At 50.4% G+C, this 26,738-nt stretch overlaps 2 protein-coding genes and 1 non-coding gene across 3 annotated transcripts in view; 2 read left to right on the top strand and 1 right to left on the bottom strand.

The window, feature by feature from the left end:
- Positions 1 to 26,738, bottom strand: part of LOC140904802 (uncharacterized) — a 491,655-nt gene that overhangs the window by 250,200 nt on the left and 214,717 nt on the right. Inside the window, 1 exon segment of the mRNA XM_073327146.1 lies at positions 2,385 to 3,308. Coding sequence (XP_073183247.1) covers positions 2,385 to 3,308 — 924 coding nt within the window.
- Positions 13,978 to 19,003, top strand: LOC140904804 (zinc finger protein 707-like). The gene is made up of 4 exons (XM_073327149.1): positions 13,978 to 14,156; positions 14,849 to 14,975; positions 17,104 to 17,217; positions 18,856 to 19,003. Exons 1-4 carry the CDS (start codon positions 14,115 to 14,117, stop codon positions 18,882 to 18,884), a joined length of 312 nt encoding a protein of 103 aa, XP_073183250.1. The 5' UTR covers positions 13,978 to 14,114; the 3' UTR covers positions 18,885 to 19,003.
- On the top strand, positions 22,446 to 22,519 carry TRNAT-UGU (transfer RNA threonine (anticodon UGU)). Its single transcript has one exon. It is a non-coding gene; the product is annotated as a tRNA-Thr (tRNA).

Below are 26,738 nucleotides of genomic sequence, written 5' to 3'. Positions count from 1 at the left end.
AAGCCGGTTCTGAGGTTTCCAGAGCCAGGCCTGAGGGTTAAAGAGCTGTGCTCAAAAGGACAAGGGTCTCAGCAGCTATAAAAAGAACTAGTTGCAAAAACAAAACAAAAATTACGTGGAAAAAAAACAACCAAACAACAACCACCCAGAAAAGCTCCCATCACTCGCCCATCACCATTGTAGATCTTGACATCTCCTGCCTAATGTGACATCTTTGCTTTGCGAACAAGAGCCCTGGGGAACTCCTGCAAACTCCAAAGATAGCAAACATGAAAAAAAAAAACGCAAAGCCGGTTCTGAGGTTTCCAGAGCCAGGCCTGAGGGTTAAAGAGCTGTGCTCAAAAGGACAAGGGGGCTCAGCAGCTATAAAAAGAACTAGTTGCAAAAACAAAACAAAAATTACGTGGAAAAAAAACAACCAAACAACAACCACCCAGAAAAGCTCCCATCACTTGCCCATCACCATTGTAGATCTTGACATCTCCGGCCTAATGTGACATCTTTGCTTTGCGAACAAGAGCCCTGGGGAACTCTCTGGCTCACCTGTGTGGGTGGAAGGGGTCTCACACTACGTGGGAAGGCTGCATCATGAGAAAAACCACCTGTGCTCTACTTTCACACTTTCTAATCTTTCAGAGTAGCAGGAGGCGGAAAAGTGAGACACATGCATTAGACTCAAGAGCAAAACTAAGAGACCAAACCACAGACTCTGGACTCAGCATTCATGTATCCTGCAGTCTGAACTTGGAATCTGTTACATTCCCTCATTGGCTACCATCATTTAACCAACACGGAAGTGCTTCTTGTCCAGCAAGGCAGCCAGTTTGGGACCCATAGGCATGGCATGGCTCTGAAGGAATCAGCTGTTTCTCTCTGTGCTTCAGGAAACTTGGGATCCAAATGGTAAAAGACAGTTGTTCCCAGTTTCATCATGGCATCCCTTAGAAGTGTGAGCAATTCTAAAAACAGTTTACCTTGGCCACAGGTCACCATAGCGTCCATCTCTGGGGTGAAAATCAACCACTAAAACCTCTCATTTCTACCTGAGTTCTTCTCAAATCTTTGACCTTAGTTGTAGCAATTTTACACGGCTCTGGCGTAGAATTCTTCACCAACCACACGACATACCAGTAGCGATACTGAGGTAGAACTCCCCCAAATATGCCCTTTTGTTTCTTTAATCTGGTGCAACAGATTTAAATAAGGGACTAAATTCAGGTGCGGCTTAGAATCCCTCTAAGACACCAAATGTCAGGTATCTACTCAAAATGGGTGTCTTTCTGCAGCTCTATCACATTCCTCATGGATGCCATTTCCTACACATTTACAGCATCTCCCAGGAGTGAGCTGAACAGAAATGTCACTTCCATTTTTCCCATCTCTACCTAGGAAGGGATTGCATTTCCCAAATAAGAGGCAACATGCACCTGATTAGGAAGGGAAGATCTTCAGGAGCAACCTCCTGCAGGGCATGGGCCACAACTGCTTTGGGAGGCAAATGAATGGGTCTTTCGCTTAGTTCCAAATCATTTACTAGAGAATCCTCTTCCCAGCCCCTTCGGGAAATATTGACCTTACCAATTGAAGAACAGGGGGATAGAGATGGTGATGGAGAATCCCTCTGATTTACCCTATGTTCTTCTGTTGTTACAGAGGGGAAAAGACATTTTTCCCTATCCCTTCTCTATTCCTGCTCTTTGTTATACTTCAATATATTTTAAGGGAGGAAAACGGTAGTAAAAATATCTGCCTTCAGGAAAACCTGAAGCAACAGCGCTGTGATGACCTGTGACAACTGGGAATGAAACAATATGTTCCTGGTGGGGGAACTTGATGACTAACAATTGTTTTTAAATGGGGGAACAGTATAACTGTGATGCTCAGGCTTTGTTTAGACTAGGACATGTGATGGAGTTTAGGTCAGGTCAAGGGGAAAGCTAATGCCAACCACTGCACCTCGGCTGCATCTGCACGACAACTGTAATTGTCTTTTAACACCAAGATCACTAACTTGAGCAGCCAACGCCATGTACAGTCCTAGTGGATGTAAGGCACGGGTAGTTTTTGCCTCAGTGTAGCTTGTTGGGAACAAACCTCTCTCCCCCACCTGGAGCTGATGAACATTCCTGGCTGGAGGGACACACGCTCCTTTGACCCAAAAGGAAAGGAGTTGATAGAAAACATCACAGGATTGACCCCAAAGAAGGGTGAGCTGCAAAAGGCAGGAGCAGGCAACTCATCTGGGGGAGCTGAGTAACCACGGTGAAGATGGGGCACAGATCACTAAGTGGGAATTAGCAAATGTGATTTAAAAGAAAAAAATACCTTTGGCCAGCCCTAGTCAAGGCATTTGTTACAGATCACTCCCATGTGGATTTTCTGATGTCTAATAAGGGTTGAGCGCTGATTGAAGCTTCTCCCACACTCAGAGCACGTGTAGGGCCTCTCTCCTGTGTGGATTCGCTGATGTGTGAAAAGGGCTGAGCTTTGATTGAAGTGTTTGCCACACTCACGGCATCCATAAGGTTTCTCACCCGTATGGATTCGCCGATGTATGATAAAGTATGAGCTCCGATCGAAGCGTTTCCCACACTCAGAGCATCCATAAGCCTTCTCACCTGTGTGGATTCTTCTATGTGTGGTCAGTACAGAGCTCCGATTAAAGCTTTTCCCGCACTCAGAGCACATGTAGGGGGTCTCTCCTGTGTGCGTTCTCTGATGTGTGATTAGGGTAGAGCTCTGATTGAAGCTTTTCCCGCACTCAGAGCAAATGTAGGGCCTCTCCCCGGTGTGGATTCTCTGATGTGTGGTAAGGGCTGAGCTATCACGGAAGCATTCCCCACACTCAGATCATGTGTAGGGTGTGTCTCCCGTGTGGATTCGCTGATGTCTGATCAGGTTTGAGCTCCGATTGAAGCTTTTCCCACACTCAGAGCATGTGTAGGGCCTCTCCCCGGTGTGGATTCGCTGATGTGAGAGGAGGGATGAACTGTCAATGAAGTGCTTCCCACACTCAGGGCATTCATAAGGTTTCTCACCCGTGTGGATTTTCCGATGTGTAATAAGGTGTGAGCTCTGCTTGAAGTGTTTCCCACACTCAGGGCATCCATAAGGTTTCTCACCCGTGTGGATTTTCCGATGTCTAATAAGGTGTGAGCTCCGCTTGAAGTGTTTCCCACACTCAGGGCATCCATAAGGTTTCTCACCCGTGTGGATTTTCCGATGTGTAATAAGGTGTGAGCTCTTCTTGAAGTGTTTCCCACACTCAGGGCATCCATAAGGTTTCTCACCCGTGTGGATTTTCCGATGTGTAATAAGGTGTGAGCTCTGCTTGAAGTGTTTCCCACACTCAGGGCATCCGTAAGGTTTCTCACCCGTGTGGATTCTCTGATGTGTGAGAAGGTCCGAGCTCCCTTTGAAGCTTTTCCCACACTCGAGGCATGTGTAGCGTTTTCCTTCCAAGTTCATTCTCTCACGTGTAATAAGGTCTGACTGGCTACCGAAGTTTTCCTCTGGCCTCTGCTGACTCTCACAGGCTTTTGTTTTTTCTGGGCGTGCACAGCTCCCAGAATCATTCCCTTTGGACCTTCCTGACAACATCCCATGGGCTTCTACTCGCTCAGCATCTTCCTGCTGGGGTTCCTCCTCGTTTTCACTCACCATCCCAACACCTGACGGGAGACCGAGAGAATCCAGACGTAAGTCTCTGCCTGCGCCAGAGAGAAAGGACATCTCAGAGAGAAGAATGGGAAAAGGGATGAAGGAACCAAAATGTGTACAGGACAGATCAAACCTATCAGGAGCTGATTTTCCCTTCAACCTTCCCCAGAGGAGAGAAAGGAAGGGATCAGTTCTGGGTCCGTATCTCAGAAGAAATCTCAGGGGACAGCGAGATTGGGGAGGGACCTGCTGCTAGTTGTCAGTCAGGATAGGTGGGAAGCCATGAGTGACCTCTGCCTAACGATTCTACATCTGCAGGGAACAATCCTGAACTTGGAGAGCTCACAAGGTCTTTGTAGGGCATCCCAAATGTTTCCTGTATTCACCGACAGTTTTGGGGTTGGTTTAACCAATGCCTCACCTATGCAGGGAGCTCTCGGGAGCACTTTTTTCTTAGAGCCATGAAGGTCTGGGACGCACGACTCCTCCCCTCGTTCCAGCTGCGAGATCACATCAGTTCTGGAAACTGGAAACCCTGCTCAAGGCAAAGAAAACAAGGGAGGTCAGTGGAATTTGTGGGATACTTGTCACAAAGAATATTCCATGCTTTTAAGCCCAGCTCACTTTTAAGTAGTAACGTCCCAAGGCCGGCTTCCTTGGCTCAAAGTGCCAGGAGATGATTATTATAAATCATATTCATTACCTTAGTGCCTAAGGGCCAACTAACAGTGGGTCCTCATTTTGCTAGGCACAGTACCAACCGAGAAGCGTTGATGGCCCGTGCCCTGAAGAAGTTACAATCTAAATAGACAAGGCAGACACAGAATGGTGGAAGGGGTAGAACCCACCAGCAGAGTGAACTCCGTGAAGGCAGAGTGACAGATCTGATCAACATGGGCCTAGATCTTGAGACTATCGGATTTAATGTTACAACCAGGGCCAGTGTTTTCCGGAAATTGTCGCTAGGACTGCATTTTTTCCCAAAATTACTCTTTGTTTCTGGAATCACCGTTAATATCCAGAATTGCTGATCAGAGGGTGGGTGGGGCATGCAGGGTCACAATCCCCCAGATTTCTCCCTGGAGACACCCGTCTCCTCCCCAGGGCACAGGCTGGCTGCGGTTGAGACTTGATGCCAATTTCTTCCCTCCTCATACAAGTCTGGGATCGGCAGTGGGACGCCAGGCTCTCTCATCATGCTGCAGAGAGGACGGCACTCACAGCTGCTCGCGGCCGTGTCCACAGCACCTCTCCCCTGCTCATCTGCCCTGTACACAGCTGGTTCATGCCCCGTCTCTCCAGCGCACAGCTGGCTCTAGGCTCTCAATGCCCAGTATCTGAGCCCCACCGCCCCCACACAGCCGGCTCCTGTCCCCTCCCCCCAAGGCACTTTCAGGCTTTAAAGGATTAGATATTGCTCACGTTTGACAATTACTCTCTTTTCATTGCCTGCAAACTCTTGCCCTAATTATGACTGTTATCTGTATATCTAAGCCAGCCCTTGAAAGCATGAATTCTTCACAGACTATGATGCCGAGATGCGCCACATGATACCAGGAAGGGCTGCGGGATGGGTTTCCTGTGCAAGCTGGTATCGCTACGGGGTGATGAATGCCAGATCTCAAGGCTGGTTATGCAGAGCTCCACCTTTTGAAGCTTTACCCAACGCAGAAAGGAGTAGTGACGGATTTCCCCTCATTCAGGAGACTGAAGACAACAGACTTTTGGGGGATAAACAGCTGAGTTTGAGCTGACTGAGGGGGGTCTTTCTGGGCTACAAACTCACAGGACCTGATAACCACCAGGAGGTAACCCTTTAAGAAAGGTTTTAATACACTTTGGAACTGATCAGGGATTCCCATGAGGACCGCTGAGGGAATGAAGGTAAACACACATTTGGATGCTCTTCTTGTTTTATGAGAACGGGAACAGGAAGGGCAGGGATATCACTGAATGCAGGATCTCAGCAGTCCTAGATGTCAGGATAGCACCATATTGCAGCCCATTGGAAAACATAATCCCAACTACACATACAAAATGATGGGCTCTAAATGAGCTGTTTCCACTCAACAGAGGGATCTTGGAGTCACTGGGCACAGTTCTCTGAAAACATCAACTCAGTGTGCCACGGCAGTCAAAAAGCAAAGAGAATGTTGGGAATCATTCTGAAATGGAGAGATAAGACGACAGAAAATATCATATTGCCTCTATATAAACCCATGGTACACCCACATCTCGAATACTGCCTGCAGATGTGGTTGCCCCATCTCAAAAAAAGATATATTGGAATTGGAAAAGGTTCAGAAAAGGGCAACCCAAATGATTATAGGTATGAAACTCTTCCGTACGGGGAAAGATTAAAAAGACCGGGATTATTCATCTTGTAAAACAGACAAAGGGGGGATATGAGAGAGGTCTATAAAATGAAAACTGCCGTGGAGAAAGTAAATAAGGAGGTGTCATTTACTCCTTCTCATAACACAAGGACTAGGAATCACCCAATCAAATTAATAGGCAGCAGGTTTATAAGAAACCAAAGGAAGTATTTGTTCACACAACGCACAGTCAACCTGGGGAACTCCTTGCCAGAGGACGTTGTGAAGGCCAAGATTATAATAGGGTTACAAAAAAAAAACCAAAAAACACCATGAGAAATCTATTGAGGACAGGTCGTGAATGGTTATTAGCCAGGATGGGCAGGGATGGTGTCCCTAACTTCTGTTTGTCATAAGCTGTGAATGGGTGACAGGAGATGAATCACTTCATGATTTCCTGTTCTGTTCATTCCCTCTGGGACACCCGGCGCTGGTCACTGTCGGAAGACAGGACACTGGGCTAGATGGACCTTTGGTCTGTCCCAGTGTGGCCATTCTTAAATACCAGGGAACCTAGTGAGTCCAGTGCAATGGGAGGGAGTAGGAAAATCCCTGGCTGTGGAGAACACTGGGAAATTAGAAACTATCATTCAGAAGCAACAGACTCTAAATAGTCTAGAAAAGCAGAATGTGAAAAATAAGAATCGGGGTCATGTGACTTCAGGAATGAGGGACTCAAAAAACCAAGTCTGCAGAGAAGAGAGATTGTGGCTATTGCACATGCGGATGGGGGAGCAACTCTCCAGGTCTCAAGGATTTTCACCAGCAACCGAGGCCATTGTCCCATGCACGGGGCAATCCGGAGCAGTGAGGAGTTGTGTCATCTGTAATCCTGGCTGAGTTTCAATGCTCTGCTGCTGGAGCTCCCTTGTCTGGATTCCCCCAGATTCCCGGAGATGCTGCCCTGAGCAGGGTCTAGGGAGAGATCTCTTGTAGGAAGCCCAACACCCTCCTCCTTGTGAAAAGAAAAGGAGGACTTGTGGCACCTTAGAGACTATCCAATTTATTTGAGCATAAGCTTTTGTGAGCTACAGCTCACTTCATCCGATGCAAACTGTGGAAAGTGTAGAAGAGCTTTTTATATACACACAAATCATGAAAAAAATACCACCTCCCACCCCACTCTCCTGCTGGTAACAGCTCATCTAAAGTGATCACTCTCCTTAGAATGTGTATGATAATCAAGGTGGCCCATTTCCAGAACAAATCCAGGGTTTAACAAGAACGCGGGGGGCGGGGGCAGGAAAAAACAAGAAGAAATAGGTTACCTTGCATAATGACTTAGCCACTCCTAGAGCTGGATATGAAGCAGGGGAATCTCCCCTAAGCCTGACTGGTGGCTTCCCCCTTCGTATTTCAAGGCACCCGCTGGTTAGTTGGGTCAGGCTCCAGCACTAGGAGTCTGGTCCTTTTTCCCAGCCCCATCTCGGTAGGTTATTTTCTGTTCACCAGATTGGAGCATTTCCACCTCCGAACCTCATGGGTCTCTTCCCAGAATCGAGGCCACTTATTAAACAACTCCCAGCAGGTCTGCCACCCCCTGGCCTCCTCCCTTTCTTCACCCTGTGCATTTCCTACCCCGCTCCAACCTCCAAACCAGATGGTGCAAACCTTCCCCTCTCCCGTGTATTTGCTGTCCCTCTCCCTCCTGCAGGAACAGATCAGAACCCCCCACAATAATCCCTACCTAAGCTGGCTCCTCTGCAGCCATGTCGCTCCCTTGTCCCATGGGAGGACGGGATGAACCGGAAAGAAACATGAGCGTCGTTCTGCAACCTGGCCGGGCAAGAAGGGCTGTTGTGGAAGTTTAGGAACGGGCATTAGTTCATTTCACATCACGCTTCCCCCAGGCTCTTTCCCTGCAGAGCGAGATCCGAGATTCTGCCGTGCTGAGAAAATGCTCAATCTCTGGATTACAGCAGAGACCTGGCCCCTCCTGCCAGGCTAGGCCCACAGACACACTTTTAACCTCCTTTCTCCCTCCCGCATCCCAAAACAAAGTCTCTGAATGCAATCCTAGAAAAAAGCAGAACCAAAGGAGTCCCTTTCGAGGATTCCCTCTGACACTGACCCCACGGCAGCCACACCCCAGCAGGAGGGACATGGAGTCAGGAACTGGGTTTTCCTCTCTCTCATCCTCGTCTTGTCCACAGGAAAGTGATTCTCCCCACAGTGCAGTAATACATCTGTCTGGGCAGATGAGAGAGCTGGAAATCTCTTTCAAAACTCTTTTATCCCACGGACCCTGTCAGTCTCTCTATCTCCTTTTCCCTGTGCCCTCTCCATGCCTGTCTGCAAGGAAACTCTCATTCCTGGGTTGTTTGCTCCCCCATGGCTGGATTTGCTCCTGCAAATGGCAGGAGAAATGGGGTGGGGGGCTGTTTGTGTAGAGTCATTTTATAGTCCTTCACTGCCTGCCTGGGAATTCCCCATTGCCTGCCTAGGACCCCCACCTGCCCTCCACCAGGATCTGCCAGGCCATTTGCCTGGGACCCCCTCCTCCAACCAGCAGGACCCCCTGACACTTTACAGGAGGACTCCTCACTCTGCGCCAGGGACCGCCCCACCACAGCTCTGTGCACTGGGCATGGCAATGGTCCCAGGAGCCAGCTGGGCAATCCCAGACAGAGCCCCTGGCACAGCACCAGGCAGCGTCTAATCCCCTGCCCCACCTGCCCAAGAGACCCCCACCCCCTCTGGTCTGCAGCCAACAGACCCCCAGCCATACCCACCTCCAGGACCCATAGCCTTAGGGCTGGGCACATCAGAACTACTCCCCGAAACCCCAAACCCTCCAGAACCCACTAACCTGACTAGGGCCCCCCCTGCCCAGCCACCCAGAGGCCTCCCCCTACCACAATGCCCCTTCAGCTCCCGCTGCAATCTCCCCACACAGACACCTGCCCCCCCCCCAGCAACAATGTTCTCTCACAGTGTCTGGTAAGTGGATAGAAAGTTATCACCACCCCCTGCTGGCCAGTCACACAGGCAGAGGGAGCCCGGGGGGACGCCTCTTTAACAGGAGAAGGGAAGCCATGGAGGGCTAAAATAAGTAAGACATTTCCATACTCTGTCACTAGCAAATAATGGCCACCGTGGATCCACCCCAGAGTTGGCTACAGCTTTGCACTGCGGGAAGCCCCACCTCACGGAGACCCTTTGTCATGGGGTTTGGGATACTTCTGGACCCACGCTGCACTCAGAGGGACCTCCTCATCCCGTGCCAGCTGGAGAAAAGAAAAGGGTCCAGCCAACTCTCCTATTACCAACTGGGAACCACCCATCCCCCAAACAGGGGGAGGCCCCTGGCTTTGATGGGTATTGAATATATGGCTAGTCTCTTTTATCAGTAAACATTTTTAACAGAGAGAAAGGAGGGAACAAATGATTCTCAAAGGAGAGGGAAAGATGATCATTGTTGCAGGGGGGTTAATTTCCCAACCAGGATGGAGAAGGACTCAGGGTGACAGGTTCCCCCCAAAGAAGGACAAGTTGCTAGGATTTAGAGACATGGGGAACAGCCCCAAACCCAAGAGGACTTTTAATTGACATTTGATAATGACATCGTAAGAGGGAAACCTGAGATTTGAGATCAGTGTTCAGCAATGAAAGAGAAAGGTTGGAAATCTGAGGGATTTTGGATCCATTTATGCAAATTATAGAGAGGAAAGTGGAAAATGAGAGGGATTTTATCGCAGTTGTTGATAGGAGGTAAAAGCTGAGTGTATTTCCCACCACTATTTGGTCAATGAATAGAGCGGAAATGGGCAACATTGGCAAATGTTTTGGATCCATATTCAGGAATCTGAGAAAAGGTGTAAATCTGAGATTTTCGTCGTAATTTATCATTACAGAGACAGGGAAAGCTCTCAGGGGCATATTCAATTAGAAGTAGACAACTAGAGTAAAAGTGGGGCAAACGTTGAGGGTATTTTTGAGGAATCTTTGAGACGTACAGAGAAAACGTGTCACAAACTACGCAACTGAGAACATGGGATAAACGCCAGGACCGGGGGGGCTTTTATGTGGCTATTAAAGAACTAGCTGGAAAAGGGGGGACCGTTTGTGATATAAAATCCAGCCTGTCCAATACATAAGCAGAAAGTGATGGTCCCCCCCCCACGGCCCCCGTTCACCTGGGCAGCAGGGAGCCCTCTGAGGGGCTGACTGGAGGGGGCGGGGGGGGCGCTGGAGGGCTCCCTGGGGGCGGGGAGGGGGCGGCAGTGGGGGATGGGCAGGTAGGGGGCAGAGAGTCACTTTCCTGCCCCCCCCGCCCAGCGCTCCCCCACCGGGGTCTCCCACTCACCGGAGCACGGCGGGGTTAATGACGGGCCCCACCCCGCACAGACCCCGGAGGGGAGCCGCAGCTGCTCCTCCTACAGATCCGACACGAGGCAGCGCCTGCTCTGCTCCAGGCCCCGCCCCCGACGCTGCCCCGCCCCTGTCTGCTCCAGGCCCCGCCCCCAGACGCTGCCCCGCCCCCGGTCAGCTCCAGGCCCCGCCCCCAGGCGCTGTCTCGTGTCGGGTCTCTCGGAGGAGCAGCTGCGGCTCCGCTCCGGGGTCTGTGCTGGGGGGGCCCGTCATTAACCCCCCCGTGCCCGGCCGGGGGGGGCTTTCTCCAGCTGGGACCAGCCCCGGGCTCTGCCCGCCCGCGACCTGGTGAGTGGGAGACCCCGCGGGGGTGGGCAGGAAAGTGACTCTCTGCCCCCGGCACGGCTGGGATTGGGGGGGGCAGAGACTGGGGCCCGGCGGGCGGGGTCCCTTGGGGGGTGTTGGGGGGAGAAGCCGGAGTTGCGTGGGGGGGGGGGGTTGAACTGTCTCTGTGCAGCCAGGAAATTCCCGGGGGGGAAGTGGGGGGCGGCGGGGGAGTTAATTGGATCCCCTTCCCCCCACGGGCACAAATGCCCCCCAGTTTTCCCCTTTTCCCTCTCGGTAGCTCCCCCCACCCCCCCATTGATCCGCTCTCTGGTCTCCCCTGATCCCCCCCCCCCGTCTCTCCCTCCTCCTCACATGTCCATTGAAACTCCCCTCCCGTGGGGGGGGGCGGGATTTCCCTCCTCCCCCGTTTTATCCGCAGCGATTTGTCCCGGTGTCGGTGGGAAGTTGGAGCCCGGAGCCATCCCCCAACCTGGCTGCCCCGGCGTGGGGGTGGGAGGAGACACCGGGTCTCTGCCGGGGAGGGGAAGGGAGGGGACGTGTCCCCCATGGGGCTGCCCCCGATCCCCGCTTCCGAGTCCCACTTGCTGCCCCCAACTGCCGCACCGTTGCCCCCAGCCCCCACCTGCCCCCACCTGCCCATCCCCCACTGCCGCCCCCTCCCCGCCCCCAGGGACCCCTCCAGCTCCCCCCCCCCGCCCCCTTCAGTCAGCCCCTCAGAGGGCTCCCTGCTGCCCAGGTGAACGGGGGCCGGGGTGGGGACCATCACTTTCTGTTTATGTATTGGACAGGCTGGATTTTATATGACAAACGGTCCCCCTTTTCCAGCTCATTATTTAATAGCCACATAAAATCCCCCCCCCCCCGGTCTTGGCGTTTATCCCATGTTCTCAATTGCGTAGTTTGTGACACGTTTTCTCTGTACGTCTCAAAGATTGATAAAAAAAAGTTTGCCCCACTTTTACTCTAGTTGTCTACTTCTAATTGAATATGCCCCTGAGAGCTTTCCCTGTCTCTGTAATTATAAATTACGACGAAAATCTCAGATTTACACCTTTTCTCAGATTCCTGAATATGGATCTCAAACGTTTGCCAATGTTGCCCATTTCCGCTCTATTCATTGACCAAATAGTGGTGGGAAATACACTCAGCTTTTACCTCCTATCAACAACTGCTATAAAATCCCTCTCATTTTCCACTTTCCTCTCTATAATTTGCATAAATGGATCCAAAATCCCTCAGATTTCCCTCCTTTCTCTTCCATTTCTGAACACTGATCTCAAATCTCAGTTTTCCCTCTTACGATGTCATCATCAAATGTCAATTAAAAATCCTCTTGGGTTTGGGGCTGTTCCCCATGTCTCTAAATCCTAGCAACTTGTCCTTCTTTGGGGGGAACCTGTCGCCCTGAGTCCTTCTCCATCCTGGTTGGGAAATTAATCCCCCTGCAACAATGATCATCTTTCCCTCTCCTTTGAGAATCATTTGTTCCCTCCTTTCTCTCTGTTAAAAATGTTTGCTGATAAAAGAGACTAGCCATAGATTCAATACCCATCAAAGCCAGGGGCCTCCCCCTGTTTGGGGGATGGGTGGTTCCCAGTTGGTAACAGGAGAGTTGGCTGGACCCTTTTCTTTTCTCCAGCTGGCACAGGATGAGGAGGTCCCTCTGAGTGCAGCGTGGTTCAGAAATATCCCAAACCCCATGACAAAGGGTCTCCGTGAGGTGGGGCTTCCCGCAGTGCAAAGCTGTAGCCAACTCTGGGGTGGATCCACGGTGGCCATTATTTGCTAGTGACAGAGTATGGAAATGTCTTACTTATTTTGGCCCTCCATGGCTTCCCTTCTCCTGTTAAAGAGGCGTCCCCCCGGGCTCCCTCTGCCTGTGTGACTGGCCAGCAGGGGGTGGTGATAACTTTCTATCCACTTCTCAGACACTGTGAGGGAACACTGTTGCTGGGGGGGGCAGGTGTCTGTGTGGGGAGATTGCAGCGGGAGCTGAAGGGGCATTGTGGTAGGGGGAGGCCTCTGGGTGGCTGGGCAGGGGGAGCCCTAGTCAGGTAGGTGGGTTCTGGAGGGTTTGGGGTTTCGGGGAGTAGTTCTGATGTGCCCAGCCCTAAGGCTATGGGTCCTGGAGGTGGGTATGGCTGGGGGCCTGTTGGCTGCAGACCGGTGGGGGTCTGTTGGGCAGGGGATTAGACGCTGCCTGGTGCTGTGTCAGGGGCTCTGTCTGGGATTGCCCAGCTGGCTCCTGGGACCATTGCCATGCCCAGTGCACAGCGCTGTGGTGGGGCGGTCCCTGGCGCAGAGTGAGGGGTCCTCCTGTAAAGCGTCAGGGGGTCCTGCTGGGAGGAGGAGGGGGTCCCAGGCAAATGGCCTGGCAGATCCTGGTGGAGGGCAGGTGGGGGTCCTAGGCAGGCAATGGGGAAATCCCAGGCAGGCAGTGAAGGACTATAAAATGACTCTACACAAACAGCCCCCCACCCCATTTCTCCTGCCATTTGCAGGAGCAAATCCAGCCATGGGGGAGCAAACAACCCAGGAATGAGAGTTTCCTTGCAGACAGGCATGGAGAGGGCACAGGGAAAAGGAGATAGAGAGACTGACAGGGTCCGTGGGATAAAAGAGTTTTGAAAGAGATTTCCAGCTCTCTCATCTGCCCAGACAGATCTATTACTGCACTGTGGGGAGAATCACTTTCCTGTGGACAAGACGAGGATGAGAGAGAGGAAAACCCAGTTCCTGACTCCATGTCCCTCCTGCTGGGGTGTGGCTGCCGTGGGGTCAGTGTCAGAGGGAATCCTCGAAAGGGACTCCTTTGGTTCTGCTTTTTTCTAGGATTGCGTTCAGAGACTTTGTTTTGGGATGCGGGAGAGAGAAAAGAGGTTAAAAGTGTGTCTGTGGGCCTAGCCTGGCAGGAGGGGCCAGGTGTCTGCTGTAATCCAGAGATTGAGTAGAGAGTTGTCACTTTGGATGGGCTATCACCAGCAGGAGAGTGAATTTGTGTGGGGGGCGGAGGGTGAGAAAACCTGGATTTGTGCTGGAAATGGCCCAACTTGATGATCACTTTAGATAAGCTATTACCAGCAGGACAGTGGGGTGGGAGGAGGTATTGTTTCATATTCTCTGTGTGTATATAAAGTCTGCTGCAGTTTCCACGGTATGCATCCGATGAAGTGAGCTGTAGATCACGAAAGCTCATGCTCAAATAAATTGGTTAGTCTCTAAGGTCCCAGAAGTACTCCTTTTCTTTTAGCATTTTCTCAGCACGGCAGAATCTCGGATCTCGCTCTGCAAGGAAAGAGCCTGGGGAAGCGTGATGTGAAATGAACTAATGCCCGTTCCCAAACCTCCACAACGGCCCTTCTCGCCCGATCAGGCTGCAGAACGACGCTCACGTTTCGTTCCGGTTCATCCCGTCCTCCCATGGGACAGGGGAGCGACATAGCTGCAGGGGAGCCAGCTCAGGTAGGGATTATTGGGGGGGTTCTGATCTGTTCCTGCAGGAGGGAGAGGGACAGCAAATACACGGGAGAGGGGAAGGTTTGCACCGTCTGGTTTGGAGGTTGGAGCGGGGACAGGAAATGCACAGGGTGGAGAAAGGGAGGAGGCCGGGGGTGGCAGACCTGCTGGGAGTTGTTTAATAAGTGGCCTAGATTCTTGGAACAGACCCATGAGGTTCGGAGGTGGAAATGCTCCAATCTGGTGAACAGAAAATAACCCACGTAGATGGGGCTGGGAAAAAGGACCAGACTCCTAGTGCTGGAGCCTGACCCAACTAACCAGTGGGTGCCTTTAAATATGAAGGGGGAAGCCACCAGTCAGGCTTAGGGGAGATTCCCCTGCCTCATATCCAGCTCCTCACAAGGAGGAGGGTGTTGGGCTTCCTACAAGAGATCTCTCCCTAGACTCTGCTCGGGGCAGCATCTCCGGTATCAATCTGTGGCTAGTAGGTGTGTGATGGATCTGCTGGGAGAGAGGAGGGGTGTCTCTTCGCCCCCTCACCCTGGTGTTTGCTGGGTGGTCTGAGTGGGGTGGGGGTGGGACTCTGTTGGCTGCGGTCCACCCAGAGTTTCCGTTGGATTGGCTCCTCTCCCCCGTGAATAGTGGGGCTGTGAATGGGGCAGCAGGTCCTGAGTGTGGGGCTCTGGCTCTTTCAGGGGACGGTGACCTTCGAGGAGGTGGCTGTGTATTTCACCAGGGAAGAGGGGGCTCTGCTGGACCCCGCTCAGAGAGCCCTCTCCAGAGACGTCATGCAGGAGACCTATGAGACTGTGACCTCGCTGGGTAAGGGTTCCTGTCCCCTCGGTTCTTGGAAGGGGAACTGAAGAGATGAGGTTCACGCCACCCCCACAATGCCACCTCTGCTCTGTCCTGTTCCAGCATCACCCCAGCATGCCAGTGACACACACACGACCAGAGACCCTCCCCTGCTGCTGAACGCTGTGGGAAGAGAGCACAGGAGCAGAATCGCACAGTGTCAAATATCTCCTGTTTGCACAAGTAAAACGGGGGGTTAGGTCCAGCATAACGAGCAGAAGCTTCCTACCCCTGGCCTTCTCTCAAACCCTGAGCCTTTCCACCCAGACCAGAAAGTGCTTGGGGTGTAAGAAGCAGGCTGCTGGAGTCAGAGCGGCTGGTCCAGGGTTACTGATCACACAGACCTTGAATGCTGGCTGGGGGAATCCAGACAAGGGAGCTCCAGCAGCAGAACATTGAAACTCAGCCAGGATTACAGATGACACAACTCCTCACTGCTCCAGATTGCCCCGTGCATGGGACAATGGCCCAGGTTGCTGGTGAAAATCCTTGAGACCTGGAGAGTTGCTCCCCCCATCCCCATGTGCAATAGCCACAATCTCTCTTCTCTGTAGACTTGGTTTTTTGAGTCCCTCAATTCTGAAGTCACATGACCCCGATTCTTATTTTTCACATTCTGTTTTTCTAGACTATTTAGAGTCTGTTGCTTGTGAATGATAGTTTCTAATTTCCCAGTGTTCTCCACAGCCAGGGATTTTCCTACTCCCTCCCATTGCACTGGACTCACTAGGTTCCCTGGTATTTAAGAACGGACACACTGGGACAGACCAAAGGTCCATCTAGCCCAGTGTCCTGTCTTCCGACAGTGACCAGCGCCGGGTGTCCCAGAGGGAATGAACAGAACAGGGAATCATGAAGTGATTCATCTCCTGTCACCCATTCACAGCTTATGACAAACAGAAGTTAGGGACACCATCCCTGCCTATCCTGGCTAATAACCATTCACGGACTTGTGCTCAATAGATTTCTCATGGTGTGTGTTTGTTTTTTTTGTATCCCTATTATAATCTTGGCCTTCACAACGTCCTCTGGCAAGGAGTTCCCCAGGTTGACTGTGCGTTGTGTGAAGAAATACTTCCTTTTGTTTCTTATAAACCTGCTGCCTATTAATTTGATTGGGTGATTCCTAGTCCTTGTGTTCTGAGAAGGAGTAAATGACACTTCCTTCTTTACTTTCTCCACAGTAGACATGCTTTTATAGACCTCTCTCATATGCCCTCTTGTCTCTTTTCCAAGCTGAAAAGTCCCAGTCTTACATATCTCTCCTCATACAGAAGCTGTTTCATACTCCTAGTCTGGGTTTTTTTGCCCTTTTCTGAACCTTTTCCAATTGCAATGTATCTTTCTTGAGATGGGCCGACCACATCTGCACACAATATTCAAGATGTGGGCGTACCATGGATTTATATAGAGGCAAGTTATTTACTGTCTTATTATCTATCCCTTTCTTAATGATTCCCAACACCCTGTTCGCTTTTTGACTGCCTCTGCACCCTGAGTGGATGTTTTCAGAGAACTATCGACAATGACTCCAAGATCCCTCTCTTGAGTGGAAACAGCTAATGTAGACCCCATCATTTTATATGTATAGTTGGGATTATGTTTTCCAATGGGCTGCACTAGGTGCTATCCTGACATCTAGGACTGCTGAGATCCTGCATTCAGTGATATCCCTGCCCTTCCTGTTCCCTTTCTCCACTGAACCCCACCAGCCCATTCTTAGTGTTCCCAGCTTCCCCAGGACTCTCTCATTGTGTCTGGACCTCTCTCTCTCTGCAAGAAGCAGTTCCAGGGAGACTTGTCCTCTGTCTGGAGTCTTCAACTTCTGGGACATGGATTTACTTTCTCTGTGTTTTAGGAGATGCTTTGAAATTGAGTGTCTGTGACATTAACCACAGTACAATCTTGACTGGTTGAACAGCTGTTTCCCCTCAGTTGCCCCTCAGTTCCCCTCAGTTGCGTTTTCAGTCAGGACTCCCCAAGGCACACCAGGTCACACTAAGCACTGAAGTGAAATTAATAGAATGTTTTGTTTTTTTTATGACAGAGTCTTATGCAATCACCTGAACTCCTTTGTTTTCTTTCATCTGAGCAGGGTTTCCCATTTCCAAACCTGATGTGTTTTCCCAGCTGGAAGAAGGGGAAGAGCCATGGGTCTCAGAGCTCCAGGGTTCAGAGGAAAGACAGACCCTGAGAGCTCCCTGCAAAGGTGAGGAAACATGAAACCAACTCAGAATCTGTAAGTGCCTGAAGGAAACATCTGGGCTGCCCTACGAAGCCCTTGGGAGGTCACTCAGTTCATTATTGTCCCTAGCAGGGGTCATAACCTCAGGGTAACTATAGCTCATGGCTTCCTGTAGATCCGAGCAGACATCAGGCAGTAGCTTCCTCCCTTCCCCCCATGAATTTGATGGGATGTGAAGGCTGAATTGATCCCCTCCTCTCTCCCAGTTAGGGGAAGTGTTTGGAGGAGTTCAGTTCCTGTTTTTATTTGACCTCTCTCCAGCACTTTTTTTCGTTGGCCTTCCCCTTTCCATCCCTGTTTGAGGTTTCTGTCTCTACCGCAGCAGGTGATGCGATGGCATGTGAGAAAGAGGAGCAGAATTCTCAGCAGGAAGATGCTGGGCAAGTGGATAAACACAGAGCATTATCACGATGCATCAGACGATGCTTTGACTTCTTTAATCCTATATCAGAGTCGCTATGCCTGGAGATGAAAGTGTCAAAAACCTGGAAGGGGAATTTGATCCCAAGCACCGTGTGATCATTAGGAGTTTAAATCCCAGGTTCCATCAATTGGTAAAGCCACTTCTGGCAAGGGGGCTGTTTTGTCCCCCATTATGGGGGATGCTATGTTACTAAAAAAATTTTAAATAACCTAACTAATTCTATGGCATGGGGAATGGTCCCCTTCATGATGCAGATGTTGAGGAAATAGAAGTGGGTTTTTTATTGAATTTATCCTTTGTAGGTGCTAAAAAAAGTGTATGAAATGAAATCAGTGTTGGAAATCTAATAGCTGCAGAAAAATAGCTAGTTTTGAATAGAAACTCCAGCTCTGATAACTAACAGGCCTGTATCCAGTCCCTTGCCTGGAATTGTGCCACCAAATTAAAGAAAAGCCGGGCATGTTTCAGGAAGCCATTCCTCACTAACACTGCTGAGATTTTGAGTGCTTTTGTAAAGGATTCTACTTCAGGGAAGTGTACATTTACCCTAACCAAGGCCAAGGATTTGGAAAGAACTGGGGTTGAATGAGTACACGCTCCGTTCTTGGTTTCCATCCCAGTAAAAGAAGCTATGGTGACCAAAGCCCCAAGGAAAATTGTTTGTTTGTACAACTCACTGATTACAGATCCAAAGCATGCCAGGGTTAGATTGAGAACAATCATCCTTCACCATTTGGATCCAAAGAGAGAGAGTGCTTCATAGGACATTCCCTCCTCATGGATTCCAAACTGGGTGCCTCATTGGGTAATGTCAAAGTCAGCTTCAGGACTCACATAATTTGTCAGACCATTCTGTTTATTAGCAAAGCACTTTGCCAATGCACACAGATATGTGAGCCCCCTGCAAAGGCTCAAGCTAACTTATTTATACAGATAAGCCAATTTAACATAAGAGACAAAAGGAAGCAGAAACTGACAAATATACATACATATCTTACTTGCATACTAATGTTTACCAATCTCCCAGCTCAGTAGGAGCTCTAAGTTAATTAGTTTGAGGACCCATTGTCTCACACTCCTTAATGTTTCTCTTCTTGACAACTATATTTCAACAAACCCTTCAAGTAGCATTTCTTTAATGAATTATAATTTCAATATAATTCATTCTATTTTCACAGAAACAAGGACTTTCAGGCTGTGGAAATGATGGCAACCAATGAGGCAACGAATGTGTCCGGTTCCAGTTTCAGACTTGCAGATACTCGCATGTTGAGTCCTGATTCTCTGGTTTTGTGTCTGATGCTCCGGCTTCACAATAAAGCTAATGTTGGCACAGCTGCCCCCATGTAGCTGCACTGGTGTAGCATGCTATTACAGATGCTCTAAGCCAATGGGAGAGATCTCTCCCGTCGGACTTCATTAGTCCAGCCCCCTCAAGCTATATGTCCTGCTGACGTAGCGCTATCTACACAGGGCGTTAGGGCTGTGTAACTACATTGCTCAACTCTGGATTTTTCACACCCCTGAGCAATATAGTTATACCGATAAATGCCTTTTAGAAGAACCAGCGATATATGAACTCAGAGAATTGGTTGGGACCTACGTTGGGACAAACCAGAACTAGAGCCAAGGTTCAGTTGTTGGCAACGGGGATTAAAAGAAAATGAACTCATATGACAAGAATTTGAGCTCTTTGAATATGTTATTGTTTCCAATGAAAAAGAATTTATTGGTTAAAGAGTAGGAGACTAATTGTGTGATAATCTGAATCACTTTGTAAAACAAAGTGTCTTGTTTTTTTTGTTTTGTTAGTCATACAGGAAGTGACAGCTGATCTTGAAAAGTTAATTTGCTTTAATTTACCCCCTGTAGTGTAAGGAGTTCTGGTAGAAAACCTCACTCCAATGGTTGGGGTGGAAGAATGTGTGTGAGAGTGTATAAGTGAATATTGGCCCAGTATAGATTTTAAATTTTTGTGTTTCAAATAGAACTTATTTTGCTTAGTTTCAAAGTCTATTTCTAGTGAAAGCAAAAGTATTCGAAGAGACAATTTGTAGAAGTTTTTACAAGTTCTTACACTTAGACTGTAAGGGTCACTGACTTCCCCACTTCTCTAATTTGCAAAGGAAAGTCATCTGTCATAGGATGTGTTCAGCAGGTAGGAAAGTTGCAGTCCTCAACCACCAAGGAAAAGGCTGAAGTCCATTACCTTTTAGGTCAAGAAGCCATCTGAAGTCTGGTCTATGCTGAAAAGCGATGTTGACGTAGCCACCTCTCTCAGGGGTGTGAAAAGTCCACTCCACTGAGAGAAGTAGTTAATGTGACCTCAGCCCCAGCGTAGACAGTGTTAGGTTGTCAGAAGAATACTTCCAGTGTTTGAAGTATAGACAGAGCCTGAGACAGACCGATCCCCTATGGGAAGTGAGTCATGACATGAATTCCAATTTTGACCCATTTCCCTATATGTGAGGGAGGTACTAGTATGGAGGGCTGGGCCAGCTGTCCGATCGCCTGGTTCCTCAACTGTAGCTACAGCTCTTCGTACCCATCCACCCAAAGACTGAGAGAAATGGAGAGTTCCAACTGTTGTTATTTTAGTATCTTATTGTTCCTTTCTCGGTTTTTTGTGCTGGTCTTTCTATTATATCAGGGGGTGAGGGTATAGCTCAGTGCATGTTGTGACAAAGCTCTGTCCTTGTCTCTATGGGTCCCACGTTTCCTGGTGGATTTTGCTAGCCTCAGAGGCTCACTGTGACCCTCCACATACAATTCCCTGGGCCGCTTCCCCACAGCAGCCCCCACTCAGTATCTCCTTCGCTGTTACCTCAGGGCCTCCTTCCTTGCACCTGATGTGGATTTGCACTGCTTGGTTCCTCCAACAGCACGGCTTCCTCCTACAGATCCTGACACATGCGCCTCACTGACGAACTGGGAGGCTTTTCACGAGTTCCAGCCAGGCCTTGATGGGCTTCAGGTATTCCAATCAACCTAGCTATCTCCACTGCTTTCTAGAAGGATCTTAATTGGCCCCAGGTGTCTTGATTAACCTGAAACAACTGCCGTTTGGTTACTATGGTACCAAGGATTTGTTTAGCCTGGGGCTAAAATACCTGTTCCTCACTACTTTACTATAGCCGTCTTGCCTTGCCCCCTCGCAATGTGTGACAAAAGCTTATTGGTGCCAATTGGCAAAGGGGTCACTGTCATTCACAAGCAACTCCTGTCTCAGACCTGACAAATTCACCACACCTAGGACCCAGAGCAGGGGTGGGGGAATCTTCCTTACAGTGGGGGGGCCACCGGCGTCCAAACTGTGACATCCCCATGACACCCCTTTCCCCCCAGCCCTCACTCACTCCGCCCCTTCTCCCTGAGGCCCCAATCTCACACCGCCCCTTCTCCCTGATGCCACCCCTCCCTCCCTCTGAGGCCACACCCACAGAACGCCTCTTCCCCCAAGGCTCCACCTTGTTCCCCCCTCCGTCGTCCGTTCTTAGGGCTGCTAAAAAGTGCTGGGCCCATGGCCCTCTAAACCCCCCTTGTCCTGCACCCTGACACACAGCCAGGCAGGCAGCAGTGTGTGTGAGTGTGTGTATGTGACAGAGACTGCTGGGCTGTGCTGAGCCAGTGCGGGAAGTGGGGGCTGATGTCGGGGCTGTCCCGCTCCCCCTGACTCAGGACTGCGGTGTCCCCTCTCCCCCTGACTCAGGACTGGTTGCTTCCAGCAGCTGTCTGAACTTAGGGACAGCGTGCCAACACACTCACTCTTCCACAACACACACGCTCCCCGAACACACACACTGTCTGTCCCGAACACACACACACTCTCTGCCCACCATGCCCACGGCAGCTGAAAAGCAGCTGGCAATCGAGTCGGATGCCCATGGAACAATGGGATAGAGAAACCTGCCTCGTGTGGCTGCCCACGAGGCATTGCAAACCCTTCCCAAAGCACCCTGCGGCCAGTTGCACAGTGGGATAGCGTCCCACAATGCACTGCTCTCTGTGGGGATCCAAGAGCTGCTAGCCTGGATGCGCTCCGGTGACACAAGCAGCCTAGTGTGGACATGCAACAGCGGCTTAATTAAAACGTTTTAACTAAAGCAGCATAACTCTGTCGTGTAGACGTAGCCTGGCTCCCACTGGGGCCAAGGATGCTCAGGCACTGAAACTGAAGAGCCACAACTTCCTCCGGGCAGGTGCCTCGTGGGAGGGGCAGAGAGGTGTGAGCGGTTCTCAGGGCAGGTGAGGGGAGGGGACAGAGAGGAGTGTGTGGCAGGCTGGGCAGGTCTCATGGGAGGGCTCAGAGAAGTGTGGGTGGCGGGCAGAGTCTGTCTCAGGAGAGGGGGCAGAGAAGTGTGGGTGGCAGGCAGACCGTGGGGTAGGGGGCGGAGAGGCACGAGCAGCCGGCAATGAGGCCTTAGGGGAGGAGAGGAGCGAATGAAAGGTGGACCAGCAGGCCTCAGCCAAGGAGGCAGAGCGGGTGGGAAGAAGTCCCCCTGTTAATCCAGTGCTATCTACACTGGGATTAGGTTGGCATAATGGCATTGCTCAGGGGGGTTAAATTTTTTACCCCGCAAAGCAATGTCGTTACACTGACTTAATTTTGTAGCGCAGACTTGTCCAAAGAATCACACACACACCTTGGGAGCAAAACTTCACCTGCTTCTCTGCTTTACAGAATCCAACACAAGCAACGCTTGTCCGGCCGTGGGGGGCGTTGGCAGGGAGTCAGGTGTGGGCAGACACCATACGTTAGCCAGAGACGGGCACCATGGCTTAGCTGGCTAAAGCACCTGTCTTGTAAACAGGAGATCCTGGGTTCAACTCCCAGTGGTGCCTTGTTGAGTGGCTTTTGGGGCACCTGGTACTGGCTGCTGTCAGAAGACAAGATACAGAGATAGGTGGACCTTTGGTCTAGCCCAGTGATGCTGGTTTTGCTGTTTAAATTACACGCACAGGCACTGATGATAGAGTGACTGAAAGTTTGGGTGTTAAGAGCTGATAGGTCAGTGGTGCAGTCCCCTCACAGATGACCCCCTCCCTCTGGGACAGGGGCAGGTCCGAGCTCTCACACCAAGTGGCTCATTGGGGCTGTGTTAGCCGACGGCCAAGGATGTTTGGTGAGGTGCCAGCTATGCCCGTTTATACCATCCGTGACTTTAACCGCTAGGACGCACTGTCCCTTCGCGGCGGGCAGCCCGGGTTAGGCTGACGGATGCCCCAAGGTCCTAACCACCCGTCACTTTAACTGCTAGAGCTCAGAGCTCCTTCGCAGCGGGCAGTCAATACTGACTGACAGGTGCCCCAATGGCAGCACTAAGAGCCTCTCCACACCCGTGACTTTAACTGCCCGTGACTTTAGAGCTCAGAGCTCCTTCGCAGCGGGCAGCCAGGATTGACTGACAGGTGCCCCAAGAGTTTGCCCCGTGGAGGCGGCACAACTCAACGCTAGGCTCTTAGTACTCTCACCTAATGGCCAGGCTTTAGAGCCAAAACGGCTGAGGTTCTTTAATTGTGTCGGCTGCTTTACAGTAAACCAGAGAAAACAAGTCAGGCTTATGCGCAAATGGTAACCAAAATTTATTAAGCTAGATTCTAATCATGTGGTTACAAAATTGCTCGTGCCTACTTATTTAAATGTAGAGATGTTACACACACAAACAAGTTACAAAACTGAAGCCACAATCCCAAAGAAAGAAAACAACGTATAGAGCTCTATTTCAAAATATGTGTACACTAAAGATAGGAGATCAGGTGTGGGTGCTTCTTACCCTCCTTGCATCTCTCGATTCCAGCGGTGCCAAGCCAGGATCGGTCACTCAATTCCGCGGAAAGACAAATAAGGGACAAGGCGTAGGGACCCTCTTAGCTGCAGAAGTCTTGGGAGGCTGTCACTTATCTGACCCGCAGATAGATAGTGAAAAGCACTCAAAAATCATGGTGCTGTAGGTCCCCTACTTATACCTCTGTACTCCTTTATTCTCTTTCTCCTTTCTTATGCCAAATTGAGGCTGGTCTGTCTGGGTGACACCAGCTTTCGCAAGAGTAGTTTACACTTGCAAGGGAGAGAAACAATAAGTGTTGACTACTGGACATTTCTTTTATCAGGGTAAATATTTTCCCACCTAGGATGTTGGGGTGTGTGCATCACGCTATTTAGTAGGGACTAAGAGCCATGTCTGTCACAGGGCCTCTGCCTGCTGTGAGCTTAATCGTCCTATCTGTTCCCAGAGGCACATTGTAGCAGCACACCTGTGCTTTCACAGCTTCAAAGGCTGTGCTGGAATATATGTTAAGTGCCCTGTTCCTGCTTCCTCCTGTGTTTCCAGCAATGCTGGTCTGAGAGGGGGGGGCTGTCTGTCTGGCTACACTTGCCTCTATATAAATCCATGGTACACCCACATCTTGAATATTGTGTGCAGATGTGGTCGGCCCATCTCAAAAAAGATACATTGCAATTGGAAAAGGTTCAGAAAAGGGAAAAAAAAACCCGGACTAGGAGTACGAAACAGCTTCTGTATGAGGAGAGATATGTAAGACTGGGACTTTTCAGCTTGGAAAAGAGACAAGAGGGCATATGAGAGAGGTCTATAAAAGCATGTCTGCTGTGGAGAAAGTAAAGAAGGAAGTGTTATTTACTCCTTCTCAGAACACAAGGACTAGGAATCACCCAATCAAATTAATAGGCAGCAGGTTTATAAGAAACAAAAGGAAGTATTTCTTCACACAACACACAGTCAACCTGGGGAACTCCTTGCCAGAGGACGTTGTGAAGGCCAAGATTATAATAGGGTTACAAAAAAAAAAAAAAAAAACAACCATGAGAAATCTATTGAGGACAGGTCCGTGAATGGTATATGAGCCAGGATGGGCAGGGATGGTGTCCCTAACTTCTGTTTGTCATAAGCTGTGAATGGGTGACAGGAGATGAATCACTTCATGATTCCCTGTTCTGTTCATTCCCTCTGGGACACCTGGTGCTGGTCACTGTCAGAAGACAGGACACTGGGCTAGATGGACCTTTGGTCTGTCCCAGTGTGGCCATTCTGAAATACTAGGGAATCTAATGAGTCCACTGCAATGGGAGGGAGTAGGAAAATCCCTGGGTGTGGAGAACACTGGGAAATTAGAAACTATCATTCACAAGCAACAGACTCTAAATAGTCTAGAAAAGCAGAATGTGAAAAATAAGAATCGGGGTCATGTGACTTCAGGAATGAGGGACTCAAAAAACCAAGTCTGCAGAGAAGGTAGATTGTGGCTAGTGCACATGGGGACGGGGGAAGCAACTCTCCAGGTCTCAAGGATTTTCACCAGCAACCGAGGCCATTGTCCCATGCACGGGGCAATCCGGAGCAGTGTAATCCTGGCTGAGTTTCAATGTTCTGCTGCTGGAGCTCCCTTGTCTGGATTCCCCCAGCCAGCATTCAAGGTCTGTGTGATCAGTAACCCTGGACCAGCCGCTCTGACCCCAGCAGCCTGCTTCTTACACCCCAAGCACTTTCTGGTCTGGGTGGAAAGGCTCAGGGTTTGAGAGAAGGCCAGGGGTAGGAAGCTTCTGCTCGTTATGCTGGACCTAACCCCCCGTTTTACTTGTGCAAACAGGGGATATTTGACACTGTGCGATTCTGCTCCTGTGCTCTCTTCCCACAGCGTTCAGCAGCAGGGGAGGGTCTCTGGTCGTGTGTGTGTCACTGGCATGCTGGGGTGATGCTGGAACAGGACAGAGCAGAGGTGGCATTGTGGGGGTGGTGTGAACCTCATCTCTTCAGTTCCCCTTCCAAGAACCGAGGGGACAGGAACCCTTACCCAGCAGAGGTCACATTCTCACAGGTCTCCTGCATGACGTCTCTGGAGAGGGCTCTCTGAGCGGGGTCCAGCAGAGCCCACTCTTCCCTGGTGAAATACACAGCCACCTCCTCGAAGGTCACCGGCCCGTGAAAGAGCCAGAGCCCCACACTCAGGACCTGCTGCCCCACTCACAGCCCCACTATTCGTGGGGGAGAGGAGCCAATCAAACGAAACTCTGGGTGGACCGCAGTCAACAGAGTCCCACCCCCACCCCGCTCAGAGCACCCAGGAAACACCAGGGTGAGGGGGCGAAGAGAGAGCCCCTCCTCTCTCCCAGCAGATCCATCACACACCTACTAGCCACAGACTGATACCGGAGATGCTGCCCCGAGCAGGGTCTAGGGAGAGATCTCTTGTAGGAAGCCCAACACCCTCCTCCTTGTGAGGAGCTGGATATGAGGCAGGAGAATCTCCCCTAAGCCTGACTGGTGGCTTCCCCCTTCAATTTCAAGGCACCCGCTGGTTAGTTGGGTCAGGCTCCAGCACTATGAATCTGGTCCTTTTTCCCAACCCCATCTATGTGGGTTATTTTCTGTTCACCAAATTGGAGCATTTCCACCTCCGAACCTCATGGGTCTGTTCCAAGAACGTAGACCACTTATTAAACAACTCCAGGCAGGTCTGCCACCCTCTGGCCTCCTCCCTTTCTCCATCCTGTGCATTTCCTGCCCGCCCCAACCTCCAAACCAGACGGTGCAAACCTTCCCCTCTCCCGTGTATTTGCTGTCCCTCTCCCTCCTGCAGGAACAGATCAGAACCCCCCCAATAATCCCTACCTGAGCTGGCTCCTCTGCAGCCATGTCGCTCCCCTGTCCCATGGGAGGACGGGATGAACCAAAACGAAACGTGATCGTCGTTCTGCAGCCTGGCCCGGCGAGAAGGGCCGTTGTGGAGGTTTGGGAACGGGCATTAGTTCATTTCAAATCACGCTTCCCCCAGGCTCTTTCCCTGCAGAGTGAGATCTGAGATTCTGCAATACTGAGAAAATGCTAAAAGAAAAGGAGTACTTGTGGGACCTTAGAGACTAACCAATTTATCTGAGCATGAGCTTTTGTGAGCTACAGCTCACTTCATCGGATGCATACCGTGGAAACTGCAGAAGACATTATATACACAGAGACCATGAAACAATACCCCCTCCCACCCCACTCTCCTGCTGGTAATAGCTTATCCAAAGTGATCATCAAGTTGGGCCATTTCCAGCACA

Source organism: Lepidochelys kempii, unplaced genomic scaffold, assembly GCF_965140265.1.
Source record: "Lepidochelys kempii isolate rLepKem1 unplaced genomic scaffold, rLepKem1.hap2 scaffold_78, whole genome shotgun sequence".
Taxonomy (NCBI): domain Eukaryota; kingdom Metazoa; phylum Chordata; order Testudines; family Cheloniidae; genus Lepidochelys; species Lepidochelys kempii.
This window is presented reverse-complemented; position numbering and strand designations above follow the sequence as displayed.